General features: G+C 35.7%; 1 protein-coding gene across 1 annotated transcript in view; it reads left to right on the top strand.

Annotated features, from left to right (window-relative positions):
• The window catches only part of IFT80 (intraflagellar transport 80), an 80,773-nt gene that overhangs the window by 35,368 nt on the left and 31,898 nt on the right, over positions 1-13,507 (top strand). The window contains exon 7 of the mRNA XM_054580165.1: positions 9,506-9,685. Within this exon, the coding sequence (XP_054436140.1) occupies positions 9,506-9,685 (180 nt within the window). The remainder of the gene's footprint in view (positions 1-9,505; positions 9,686-13,507) is intronic.

Here is a 13,507-nt window from a genome sequence, read left to right as displayed (position 1 = left end):
ACATAGTCAAATCATTGTTTAGTTACTTTTTAATTGTGACTAAACTAAAAGTTAATAAACTTTTTGAAAGCCCAAACCACAAATTCCAAACTACTTAAAAATATTGTTTCTTGTATTTATGCTTATAAATGAATCTAAACCTATAAAAAAATGAATCCCCTTTAAAAAAAATCCCCAAATTGACTGTTGCAATATAGTCAGGGCCAAATAATGGGCTCCCAGAAATGCCCACGCCCTCATCCCCGGAACCTGAATGTGTAACCTGAAGAGGCAAAAGGGACTTAGCGGATGTGATTATACGTAGGAACCTTCAGATGTTACGACTGCCCTGGATTACCTGGGTTGGCCTAATCTAATCCTACGAGTCCTTAAAAGAAGAGACTCTTTCCTAAATGGGTTAGACAAAGAAGGAGGAAGAGAGATTCAAAGAACAACTCGACCTGCGGTCGCTGCCTTTAAAGATGGAGGAAGGGAGCGCTCTTCCTCCTGGGACTCACCAGCACCTTTCCCTTTCCCCTCGTTTTCCCTCACAGGCTTACATCTCTTTAGCTCTAAGGGTTTCCCTGAGACTTGCCATCGGGGGAGCAATGGCAGTGGCACTTCATCCCAGGCTGACCCCCTAAACCTGTTTCCAAGGTCTCCTTTCTGTCTGACTCCAGAGAGCTGACAGCAGCCCCACCCTGGCCCACTTCTTTCCTGTCACGCCGAGAGAGCCAGAGCAGCCGTGCTTACGGGCTCTCCCGTGCTGCTTCTATCCCAGGCCCTCTCGTATTTCACCGTCCCCAGGTTTAATAAATGTACTCTCAAAGTTTAAAAAAAAAAAAAAGGAAGGAGACCAAGTCAAGGAATGCAGGTGGCCTTTAGAAGCCACGAATGATCAGAAAGGATACGGGGACTTCTGCAGCTCTAAGAAACTGAGTTCCACGAACACCCAGAATGATTGAGGAAGCAGATCTTGCCGCAGAGCCTCCAGAAAAGAATGCCGTCCTGCTGGCACCTTGATTTTAGCTGGGTGAAACCCGAGTTCGAGTTATGGTCTGTAGAACTGTAAGATAACACGTTTGTGTTGTCTTCAGCCTCTAAGTTTGTGGTAATTTGTTACAGCAGTAATAGAAAGTTGTAACTTTGTAATTATAAGTCAGAGCCAGTCTTAGCAGTGAGTTATGTAGGTGGAATGTCCGGAGGCAGGCTTTTACCACATTCTTATTGATAACAGAATTTCTCCTCCTAGCTTTGTTGCTTTGAATTCAGAAATTGTTATTTCTAAGAATGTAATACTATCATGGGGGTAACAGATTAAGCTTTTTCTTAACAGGTCCTTTCTCAGTAATTTGGTTCACTATGAGCAGATATTGGATGACAAAGTGAAGAGAGAGGTATAGAATACTATTACCCAAGGAGATGGCCCTTTTTGGGGACCATCAACGTCTTGTTATTTGCGGAGATACTTGCTCAGAGCTAAAACCAGTGTGACAAGCTTTATAATTTTTCAGGACTGCCTTTAGACAAAAACATATTGCTAAGTCTCTCAAAAGCATAACAGCAGTTTCTTGTGTTCTTCAGTGACAGGTCAAAATAACTTGGATGTCATAGAATGAATACACATCATATTTGTGTTCTATAAACCTTTTATAATTACTAATTTTTCTATTGTTTTCCTTCTGCTTTTTGCTTATTCATCTTGTGTTTTTAGAAATTAGTTGCACTTCACCAAGCCAAAAGTAATTTTTGTTTACTTTTTTTGTATTCGATAGCCTAAGAAAACTGTTACCTACAATTTATTGTTTGGAATTGGGGGGAGAACAGAAAACCTCATCAGTATTTTGTAGGTGCACATAGTGATTAATATGAAATAATTTAATTAGATATAAGACTTATATTTTGAAGAAATTCAAGGAAAAAAGAAGTATAAGAAAAATAATGAAAACAAAAAATGAAAAAATAATACACATAATCATATCAAAAAATTAAATATTTTTATTTTCTATGCACCTTCAAATCTTTGAGCAGGTTTTTGACTATTATGATTACTATGTTTTGTATATACTTTTATTTTTAGTGTTGATGTTAAATATTTTAGCTCAATATTATATTATGGTCTAAAAATACTCTTAAACTATGAAAACAAAGCAGGAGTATAACTTAAATAAAAATAGATTGAGGGGGAAAGATAATAGCAGTCAGCATTTTTAAAAAAATTTAGATATAACATATATAGTATCTTATGTGTAAAGCTCAGTAAATTTTTACATATGTAAATAACCAGGAAACCACCCATATTGATATAGAGCATTATTAACAACCCAGAAATTTCCTTCGTGCCTCCTAACTTACCCCTCCATAGTAACTGGCTTCTGTCAAGATTAGTTTTGCCTGTTTTTAACTTTTTTCATAAATTGAATCATACAGTATTTACATTTTTGTGACTGACTTTTTCTGTTCAACCATATGTCTGTGAGATTTATCCATGTTGTTGGGTACAGTGGTATAATTTTTTAATCTTCTCAAATCTCCCCATAAAACAGAGAAAATAAGAGACCATAAACTTTAAAACCCACAGACAACAACTAAAATAAAACTAGGTGACGCTGTATCCCACAAACTTCCAAGTACTTGGGCATTTTCCTAAGTACTAATGACAGGTACACGTGGTATCAGAATCTGTGTGTGAGGAAGCAGAGGAAAGACCGTTGTGTGAGAAGACAGTAGGTTAGCATAAGGTACTAAGAAAAAAAGGAACCTTTGACTCACTTCACCTGAGTCAAAGGTTTTATATCCAGCTACTCTTACATTAAAGTATAAAGGTCATAAACTGGAATGTAGGAATTTAAGGAATGTTGTTCTCATGAATGTTTAGAGGAGTCTACTGGAGAATTAACTTCAGATTAACAACATGGCTAGGGACATAGTGGATTGAAGACTGGTCATGAGCACTAAATATACATACACTCATCTGTAGAACTAAGACAAAATGATGTCTGCGAAGGATACAGTATAGTGTGTATTGGCTATAAGTCATCGGCATTGCAAAATGGGAGGATGAGATAGTATATGAAAAGTTGCCCTGGCCAGGTGGCTCAGTTGGTTGGAGTGTTGTCCCATACACCAAAACGCTGCGGGTTCGATTCCTGGTTAGGACACATACCTAGGTTGCTGTTTCCCCGGTCAGGGTGTGCATGGGAGGCGACCGATTGATCTTTCTCATATAGATGTTTCTCTCTTTCCCCCTTCCTCTCTCTCTCTAAAATCAATAAAAACATTTCCTTAGGTGAGGATTTAAAAAAAGTAGAATACACTTACTGATTATATTATAGGTATTAATTTGGGAATAAAAGGATATTACTTAAAATCAGATATGAATAAAAGGAAAGGGATAGGATATCTCCTAATTTTTATATTGCTTATAATAGACAACCAATAGGAAAGTGCCCCAAAATGTGGCATGGGGATAAAGGTATTTTTATAAAAATAGTATAAAGGTAATCATTAGATTAAAAATAGAAACCTTTCTGAATACTAAAATATATTCCAAAAAAGAGGAAGAGCATATTAGATCACATATGAAAACCACATGTGTATGCACAGGCATTACATAAAAACATTAATCATACTGTCAATGGCTATAAAAGAGTGCAAGTATTCATATACTACAATAGGTAATACCCTGTATATTGTTAGACATACTTGCGCATTACTCTTGCCTCTTTCTTAGGTAAATGCTGATGTCTACACACACACATACATATTGAAGAATGATGGAAGGATAAAACATAAAATAAAAGTTTATAGGGGAAAGAAAATGAGGAAACAAAAGGAAGAGAAGTTAGATCTATTTGATTATACCTTTATATATATATTGTAAATATAACTTTGGAACCATGTAAATATTTTACATAATTATAAAACAAAATTAAGTTTTTGGAAAAAAATTCCTAAAACTCAAAAGTAAATGAAATAAGTGAGCCTAGTTGTATTTAGTTGTTTGTGTGACTACCCAGAGAGGAGCTAGTTCAAATGCCTAAGTGATTTGATTGTTCCTTGTGCTCACAGTCGATACTCAATAAAAAATCATCCTGCCACTTTTGAAAAACAGTATGGCAGTTCCTCACAACGTCACAGTCAGTTACCATAGACCCAGCAATTCCACTCCTAGGTATGTACCCAGAGAAAAGAAAGCATATGTCCACACAAAAGCTATACACAAATGTTCATAGTAGCATTATTTATAATAGCCAGAAAGTTGAAAAACCCAAATGCCCATGAAATGATGAATGGAGAAAGAAAATGTTATATTTATACAATATTATTTGACAATCAAAAGGGATGAAGTACTGACACATGCTACAACAAGGAGGAACCTTGAAAACATTATGCTAAGTGAAAGAAGCCAGTCACAAAAGCCACATAATGTATTATTCCATATATATGAAATGGCAGGAGTAGAAAATGAAAATAGATTGGTGGTTGCCACGAGCTGGGGCAGAGGGGTAATGGGAGTGATGCTAATGGGTATGGGTTTCTTTCTGTGGTGATAAAGATGTTCTGAAATTATATAGCGGTGACGGTTGTACAACTCCGACTACACTAAAACCCCACTGGATTCTGTACTTTAAAAGGATGAATTTTATAATAGGTGAAATGTATCTCAATGTTATTTTTTTCAAAAAGAAATAGGCTTAAAGGCAAAAATGTGAAAAAATAAAATTTAAAACTTGCAATCGATTGTGATTTTGATATTGTTATTTTGAGTATTTGTATTGGTTCTCTGAAGAACTGGGATTTTTGTCTAGGTGAAAGGAGATACTGGAGTAAGATTGGTTAGGATAAGTAAAAGTTCTCTAGTTCCTGTTTGAATAGGAAGTGTCACCTTGAGTTCGTGAAAAGAATTTCTTAGTTCTGTTCATTAAAAAGGCCTAGAAAAGCAATGATCAACTCAGTAGCAGTAAGTACTTGTAGCACTTGTGGGTTTTCTCTCACTACTATTTTCCACTTTTCCGTAAAATGAACTAGGGCCCATCGAAGAAAAGGCTGCTTCCAGACGTAGGGCAGGAAGTATAAAATATGAGTCTGGCACATTTTTTCATACTAGAGAACAAGGAAAAGTGAGCAAAGGTTGAAAGATTCTGTCAAAAAGACTAGAGAACAACTTGAAGGGATCCCACTGGTTAAAATTAGGCTAATTGGAGCATTATACATATTTATTAAAATACCTCAACTATGTTAAAATTAGTGAATTCATGATACTGAGGAATAACATTTATTGGTTACATTTGGAGGTTACGAGGGAATCAACTGGTGTGATGAATTCCCATTTACCCATTACCCAGCTTCCAACAATTGTCAACGAGTGGCTAATTCTTACCTCATCTGTATCACCACCTGTAATTCCACTCCTAGGTATGTGGAATTACATACCTTTCTTGCATTTCTTCTCCATGCCCAGATTATTTTGAGCAAAGCCCTGACATAATGTCATTTCATCACTAAATATTTCCACACATCACTAAAAACAGGTTTTACTTCTAGCCCTGGCTGGTGTGTCTCAGTGAGTTGAATGCCACACTGCAAACCGAAAGGTCACCGGTTTGATTTCCAATTAAGGCACATGCCTGGGTTGTGGGCCAGGTCCCCAGTTGGGGGCATGCGAGAGGAAACCAATAAATGTATCTCTCGTACATTGATGTTTCTCTCCTCTGTTTTTCTCCCTCCCTCTAAATCCTCTCTCTAAAAATAAATAAAATATTTTAAAAATGAAATAAAAGTGTAACTTCTAAACCATTATTAAACCTAAAAACAATGAACAATAATTCCTTAATATTCTCAAGTATCGAATCATTGTTCAGATTTTTCCAATTGACTTTTGTTTTTCAGTTTTTTAGAATTGAGATGCAAATAAGGTCCAGTTATCGTGATTGGTTGACAAATCTTTTAGATCTCTCTTGATTAATGAGTTCCCCTTCCACATCTGTTTTCCCCTGGCATTTTTCTGTAGTTGAGGAAACTGGGTCATATCCTATAGGCTCCCACAGTCTGGATTTCGGATGTTTGAAATTCTAATAATAAAAAAGAAAAAGAAAAAAGTTAGTTGATGAGTGTAAAAAAATTAAATTTACACATAGCTATGAGAAGCTGTTTAGATCCAAAGGAGGAGGTCACATAATTTTCTTGAGTTAGCAGATAAGTTGGCAAGGTGCTCACAGTGAGCCAGCTGCTCAGAATAGTCTGAAACCAAATTACTGATTTTGCTCTTCCCTTGAACAGTGGCTCTATGTTAAAATCAGAGAATTTTAGAAACATATTCAAACCCCCAAGACATTCTGGATTTAATTGGTTGGATTCATGGGATTTGGTATTTTTTTCAAACTTTCCCAGGTGAATTCTCCTGTGCCGCCAGAGTCGCAAACTGGTACCCTAACCTTACACATTTAAGTACCTTCTGAAGAGCTCATTAGAAGTTTCCTGGCTCTCATCCTCTAGAGGATCAGATAAACTAGTATCTGGTGGGACTAGGTAATTTGCATTTCGAACAAGATCAGTCAAGCCAGAGATGCTGCTGGCCTGAGCACACTACGAGTTACAATAGTATCGTAAAGAAAGGGATAGTTTGGTTAAAGAAAGATAAACGTAAGTGAGGGGTATTTGAAAATTCATCCTCGGGGCTCTTACTGCTTAGAACCACTACATTACATCTGGGGAAGCTGTCTCATTCTTTTCTAAAGGGTAGAAATGCAAACTTGAATCCAATATTCCTTGGCATATTTGGGGAAGAGAAGAGTTTAGAGTGTAAACGTCTCTTTAAAAGCACAAATGACAAGTAGGTGTTTTGACTTACAAATAAAAATCATTAAATTTACTGCTTTGATAAACTATAACCCTGTCCTCCCAAATTTAGTAACTATTAAAGATCTGTTCTCCGGTGATTTCACTGTGCTTTTTTTTCCTCCTTACAGTAATCTGAAAAATAACTTCTTAAATTTAAAAAAGTAACAATTTAATTTAATTTAGGTATATCATGATTTATATTCTTTGAAAATAATTTTTTTAGGAATGAGTGGCACGTTGCAGATTTTATTTTTGTTGGTTTAGGTGGACTGTGAAAGAAGTCAGAGGAATATAGGGTAATGGTAATCTCTAAACATTTTATTTTCTCTTCTTAGTTAGGATCAGGCATCCATAACTTTTTAGATAAATATTTGTGTGTTCAATTTTAGTAAGACGGTACTTTCTGGCTATTTTAATTCTTTGGGTGTTTTAAAAATCCTACTTTAAATAGTTTTAAAATATGAATCTATGGTTTTAAAACAAGTTCTCTCTCTGTTCCATCTACACCTTAAGAATAAACTAGATTTATTAATAGAATGAAGGAGAGATGTGCCATCAGCCTGGTCTAAGCCATTAAGTATTACATATTATCAAATTAAGTTTCATTTGTCTATATCAACCACTTTTTATGTAAACTAGTAGTCATGTTGCATTTTATAATTCTTGTTTATTAAAACAAATGGATCATTTTGTTGCCAGAAGCAGATTATTAGTATGCTTGCTGTCGACACTTATTTTTAAAAAAGAGGACCTCAAGTACTGCATATATTCCTTTTTTGAACTTACTCTTACTTTCAGAAAAGGAAGTTTCTAATATTTTCATGCTGCTGATATAGTAAAGTATAGTTTGTTTATTACCACCTCCTTGATAACGTTATTATTGGGCCTTTTACTTAAGTAACAGAAGTCTGAGGGGTGATGGGATGGAGATGCAAAAAAGTCCGTGGGCAGTAAGAGACAGTCAGCGTTTTTACTGTATATAGAAACTTTTATTGGGAATTTAAAACCCTGTTTTATAGTTGTATGAATTAGTAAGTCTTTTTCTTTATTTTTGCCATTTTCTCCAAATTTTTTATCAGTGAGCCCATAGCTAATAATATTGAAATAATACATAGAACAAAAATAAATATTCACCCAAGAGCAACAACAACAACGAGAAAATCAAGACTTAATTGGACTCTAGGCTATCAGGTTGGAAGGGTGGAAAGAGAATGTGTATGTTTAGTCAAGTAAATAAATCATCCTTCTAGCTGTTGGGAGGGGGTAATTCCCCTCCTTTACTCCCTCCTGAGTTCTTACTACTAATAAAATTGACACAAGACCAGGTTAACAGGAGAAAAACACAGTATGTCCGCATGGGAAATCATAAATGATACTCAGGCAAATGACTGAAACAGCCAGCCCTGTATACTTTTAGACAAACAATAAATTTGTGAAGAATTGACAGGATAAGACTTAGGTTTTGAGTGCTTATTAATAAGGAATCTAAACAGAAAGAGAGCTTGGGTAGTAAATTAGTAAAAAGTAATAAGATGTTTTTTAAACAATATTTTATTTATTTATATTTAGGGAGAGTGGAGGGAGGGAGAAAGAGGGAGAGAAACATCAATGTGTGGTTTCCTCTCACGTGCCCCCGTAATGGGGACCTGACCTGCAACCCAGGCACGTGCCCTGACTGGGAATCAAACCTGCAACCCTTTGATTCGGAGGCCAGCGCTCAACCCACTAAGCCACACCAGCCAGGGCTTTTCTTTTTTCTTTTTTTTTTTTTTTAAATAATAAGCTGTTTTTTAAAGAGGCTTCTCAGCTCTCGATTCCTTAACTCTAGCAATAAGGGTCTCCCTCATCCCCCTTGGAGCACAAAGGTACCTTTCAAAAGGGAGATTTATTTTCTGCATTCAAAGTGCCCTTCTTGCACTAGCTGCTTTTCAGGTAACTTTAATTCTAAGTAATCAATATGCCACTGTGAGATATTTGGGGGTGGCTTACCCTGGTCCTGACATCGCAAATACATCTTTGCATCTGAAAGATAAAAGAAAATGCATATAATACCATCTTTCAAAAAGGTTTTTTCTTTCTGTCTTATATAATCACACATAGACACATTCCTCTTTTTTTTTCTCCAGCTAATGCTTGTTGATACCGCTAGGTAATATTCTCACATAGATAAGTCCTAGAAGAGTTTATACTTACTACATTCTAAAAAAAAAAATAAAGAGATCAATTTACTTATACTTTCATGATTTAAGGTGTATATCAAAGATGTTTTAGTTATATTATGTTTAGTTTCAATTTTTAATGGCATTCTTGAAATATGATCAGAAATGTTTAGATATAGGGACTATGAAGATCCTTGAGAATTAATAGTAAGGTATCTTTTTTTTCCTACAGAATCTTTGTATGTACCCATTCAGTATTATTACTTAAAAATAATACTGTAATTTGAAATGGTGTGGGTATTTTGCAGTTCTTGAGAGATTTCATACATGTTAGATGTTTTATACATATTCTGTGTACTTTAAAACTTACATGTTTAGTACACTATAATTCAATTAACAAAAGTATTTAATAATTCTAGCATGTTTTTAAAAAAATAATCTTAATATGTTAACATATGCTCAATTTAAAACATTTTAAATTTTTAAAAATTAAATTGGCTTTTTCTTGTTTTTTTCTTTCCCAGTGGTCATATGCATTAGAGAAGCCCAACACTGGTAGCATATTTAATATTGCCTGGTCAATTGATGGCACTCAGATTGCTGGAGCCTGCGGAAATGGACATGTTGTTTTTGCACACGTGGTGGAGCAACGGTGGGAGTGGAAAAATTTTCAAGTAACATTAACCAAAAGAAGGACTATGCAGGTATAATTAGGGACCATGTTGATTAAACCTGCTTCTTTTCATATTAGTTCACTATGTAGATTATGGAATTATCTTCATTAATTTAAATTAAGTTTATAGAAATTCAGTCACATTTGATATATTTTTAACTATACCATTAGTAATTTGTTTTTCATGACATAAGGTAAGAACCTTTCCCTGATACAGAGCCAGAGTGCCCACAGCTACTGCGGTTGGGGGTTGAGTCAGGGATAGTGAAACACGAACCATTTAGGAAATACGTGGGTTCAGCTGAGGAAGGAGGGAGGGGGTTACAACAAATTAGGGTTAATTCCTGGACCTGACCCTGAGGCCTGCCTTATCACATCAGGGTTACATTATTTTATTTATTTATAGTTGTTTGAGTTTATTTAACCTCATTAATTTTTTTTCCTTTTAAGAATTACCTAAGACAAGCCAAAGTGGGAAAATAATAGGAAGTTCTTATTGAGAGTTAGGAAGAAAAAAGGTAATTCTGGAGTGAAATACTTTGTAGATTAAGACAGAAGGGTTGGGGTGTGGAAATGTGGGGCAAAGGGCAATGTTTCACAGGTAAAGAACATTAGGGGGAGGGGTTCTCTGTTGAATTGTCAGCCTCTCACACTGTACTATATTTCACTTGTCTTTATTTCCCCTAGAGGACCTAGCCCAGTGCCTCGCAATTAATAAGCACTCAACAGATATTTTTAAAGTTACTTATGAAAAGTAGGAGGAAGAGGCCAAAAACAATGTGCCAATAGCAAAGCTTCTGCCAAAGAAAGGAGAACTTGACCGTCTTCCTCCTCTTTCTCCTGTCGGTATCAGTTGCTCCTATTGTCAGTATTCAGAATTCAGATTGTTATAAATACTATAAAAATTTGGAAGCATATGTCTTGTGATCTTTTAGACATATCTATTCAAATATTCTTTAGCCTAAGTATACAGACTTTTAAATTTGGATAATGTGGTTACCAGATTCGTAATGATTAGGTACGCTATAATTTTTCTTTCTTTTGTTTACTTATTTTTAAACTTCTTATTGTGGAAAATTTAAAACATACATAAAAGTAGACAGAATAGTGTAATGAATCTTTCACTTATCACCCAACCCAACATGATCAACCCATGATCAAACCTGTCCCATTTATGTCCATGTCTATTTTCTCCCCCCAGAAGTAACATCTCATCACTTTTGCCATATTTAATTCACTAGAAGCAAGCTCCTACTAGGTCCAATCCACACCCAAATGGAGAGACTTACACGAGGGTGTGAGTACCAGGAGGTTAGGATCATTAAGAGCCACTTTACAAGTTACCTAACCGTACATACATACCCTTCTTCGTGTACATATAATTCAGAATTACACTACTTAACTAATGCAGCTATTCCATATGCAATGGAAAATAAGGGCATCTCCTCCCTAAAAGAAGATAACTCAGATGCTTCCAGTTATTCCATCCACATCTCAGTCTCTGATCTGGGAAACTATAAATAAATGTGAATTTTATTTATTCTTCTCAGTCTCTCCATATTCTCAATTTACAATTTGAGGGTGAAAAGAATTGGAAAAAGGGGGGAAGGGAAAATAATGCAATGATGAACCAGGTCCACAGCTGGTCAGGAATATTCTGAGAACCTGAGACCCTTTTACTTAGCAATAGAATTAGTTCCTTGGTTAATTTGGTAACTCCAGTCTGCCTTTCTGGGATAGTCTGCTACTTGAGAGGATTCCCTTTCTGGGGACTATACATTTTAGTAGCCCATTTAACTTTATTTTCAACCCCTATTGGAAGCAGTTGGGGGATGTTTGTATGTTTGTTTTTAATTCAGACAACCTGCACAGTAATATTTAGAGACCCCTAATAGCCAGCCCCATTATAGTGCAAATTCTTTTCTTCCTCCACTCCTCCACCTCCCCTTTGGTAAGTATCAGCTTGTTCTCTATATCTGTGGTTCTGTTTCAGTTTCATTTTGTTTATTCATTTGGATTTTTTTTTTTTGTATTTCCACATATAACTAAATCATGCGTGTTTGTCTTTCTTTGACTTATTTCACTTAGTGTAATATACTCTAGGTCTCTCTGTGTTGTTGCAAATGGCAAGATTTCATTCTTTTTTCTTGCTGAGTAATATTCCGTAATAAATCACATCTTTATCCATGCATTTACCAATGGACATCTAGGTTGCTTCCATATCTTGTCTAGTGTAAATAATGCTACAGTGAACATAAGGGCTCATATATCTTTTCAAATTAGTGTCTTTGTTTTCTTTGGGTAAATACCCAGAAGTGGAAGTAACCCACTTAATTTTGTTTTGAGGAGAGGGTCATGGATTGCCAGAGAGACAGAATAATCACAACTTTTTGTTTGCTTGGTTTTATAGAGGTTTACAATTTCCTTAGAAGCTTAGTAGACTGTTGGTTGATTTGTGTTTCATTAACTGAGAAACCAGAGACCATGTTGAATCCTAATTCTCAAATCTAGACCTTAACCAGGCAGTAGGCTACATTGCCCTCCCTTATCCCTGTTGGCCAGCATTTGTGTGACCCAATAACCTTGAGGGAGAAGGTCTGTTGCTTGCCTCTAGGCTGTATCCCAGTTGACACTTTTTTCCCATAAGAGATAGTTGATGTCTTTGGTAGGAGGAAGTGCCTGGAAGGGGGGGACGGTACAGGTGTAGGAGACTAGGCATTTCTCAGGCCTCAAGCTTATCTCTTTCCCTCTGCTCTTAACTTAGCATAAGCCACAACTTTGGTTTTTAATAGTTGCAGAAGTTCAGGATTATTTGAATCTTAGTCACTTTATCTCCTGTAAAGATAAGAGTTAGTAACAGAGTGATTTTGAGAATTTAATGAGATAATGTATGTAAAACAAAAATAAATGGTAGCTATTGTTGTGATTATAGCTATCTATAGGATTAAATGGGTGTTTTGGATATATGGAAACAGAATTTTTGGATTTATGTCAATCTGAGGAGTCTAAATATTGTGGTCAGGTGATACAAGTATCAAGAGACTATTCCCGAATCTGCCCTGAATTGAACAGAGTAATAGATGCAAGTTAAAATTCTCTCAGGACATTTTTGATATAGGATTTGCTATACTTTTGAAATTTTAACAGCAATTATCAGTGTATCTTTAGTTTTGTTATTATGGCTTGGATGTTTTATCCTGTTTGGTTCTAGTGTTCCAGATTCACAAAAAAGAATTCTTCCATGTGAAACTTTAGGCAAATTAGAAATTTTAAGGAATCTCTCTATAGTTTCAATAATGGCAGAGGCCTATACAATTGCGTTTTTAAATATTGAATTTTTCTAAACCTATATTAAGAGCAAGTTTGTTTCACTGAATATCATTGCTATAAAGAAACAACCATATAACTTCCTCTAAAAACTTTTATTTCATTTCATTAGCTTTAAAATGTTTCTAGGAAAGGATGGCATTTTGGGCCTTTTAAAAAGTCTCTGGGAGCTCAGACTTCTGGTGAAGATTGTGTCATAAATTCACACTTGGAAGGAATAGATATACCTTTGGCTCCAAAGACATCAATAATATATGAAAAAATATTTTTTAAAAGTCTTATGTGGACTCAAAAAACAAGATAAACATTTCTGTGGGCCAGAAATGGAACAAAAATGAAGGGTGTGGAATGCGGGCTCTGACCTGCCTGACTTCAGGGCCAGAAGTGTGCAGGCGAAGGCGGTGAGGAGAGTGGCTCCTGCTAATGGAGCTAAAAGTGCCTGAAGCTAGACAAATGGCCAGATCCGGATCTCTGTTTGAAATCAGAGCATGAGGGTGTATGGGGTAGCCCTCTTCTCCCCTGAATG

Source organism: Pteronotus mesoamericanus, unplaced genomic scaffold (genome assembly GCF_021234165.1).
Source record: "Pteronotus mesoamericanus isolate MK-2021 breed Mesoamerican mustached bat unplaced genomic scaffold, CSHL_Meso_final contig_116, whole genome shotgun sequence".
Taxonomy (NCBI): domain Eukaryota; kingdom Metazoa; phylum Chordata; class Mammalia; order Chiroptera; family Mormoopidae; genus Pteronotus; species Pteronotus mesoamericanus.
Note: the sequence above shows the minus strand (reverse complement) of the source record. Positions and strands in the feature narration are given on the sequence as shown.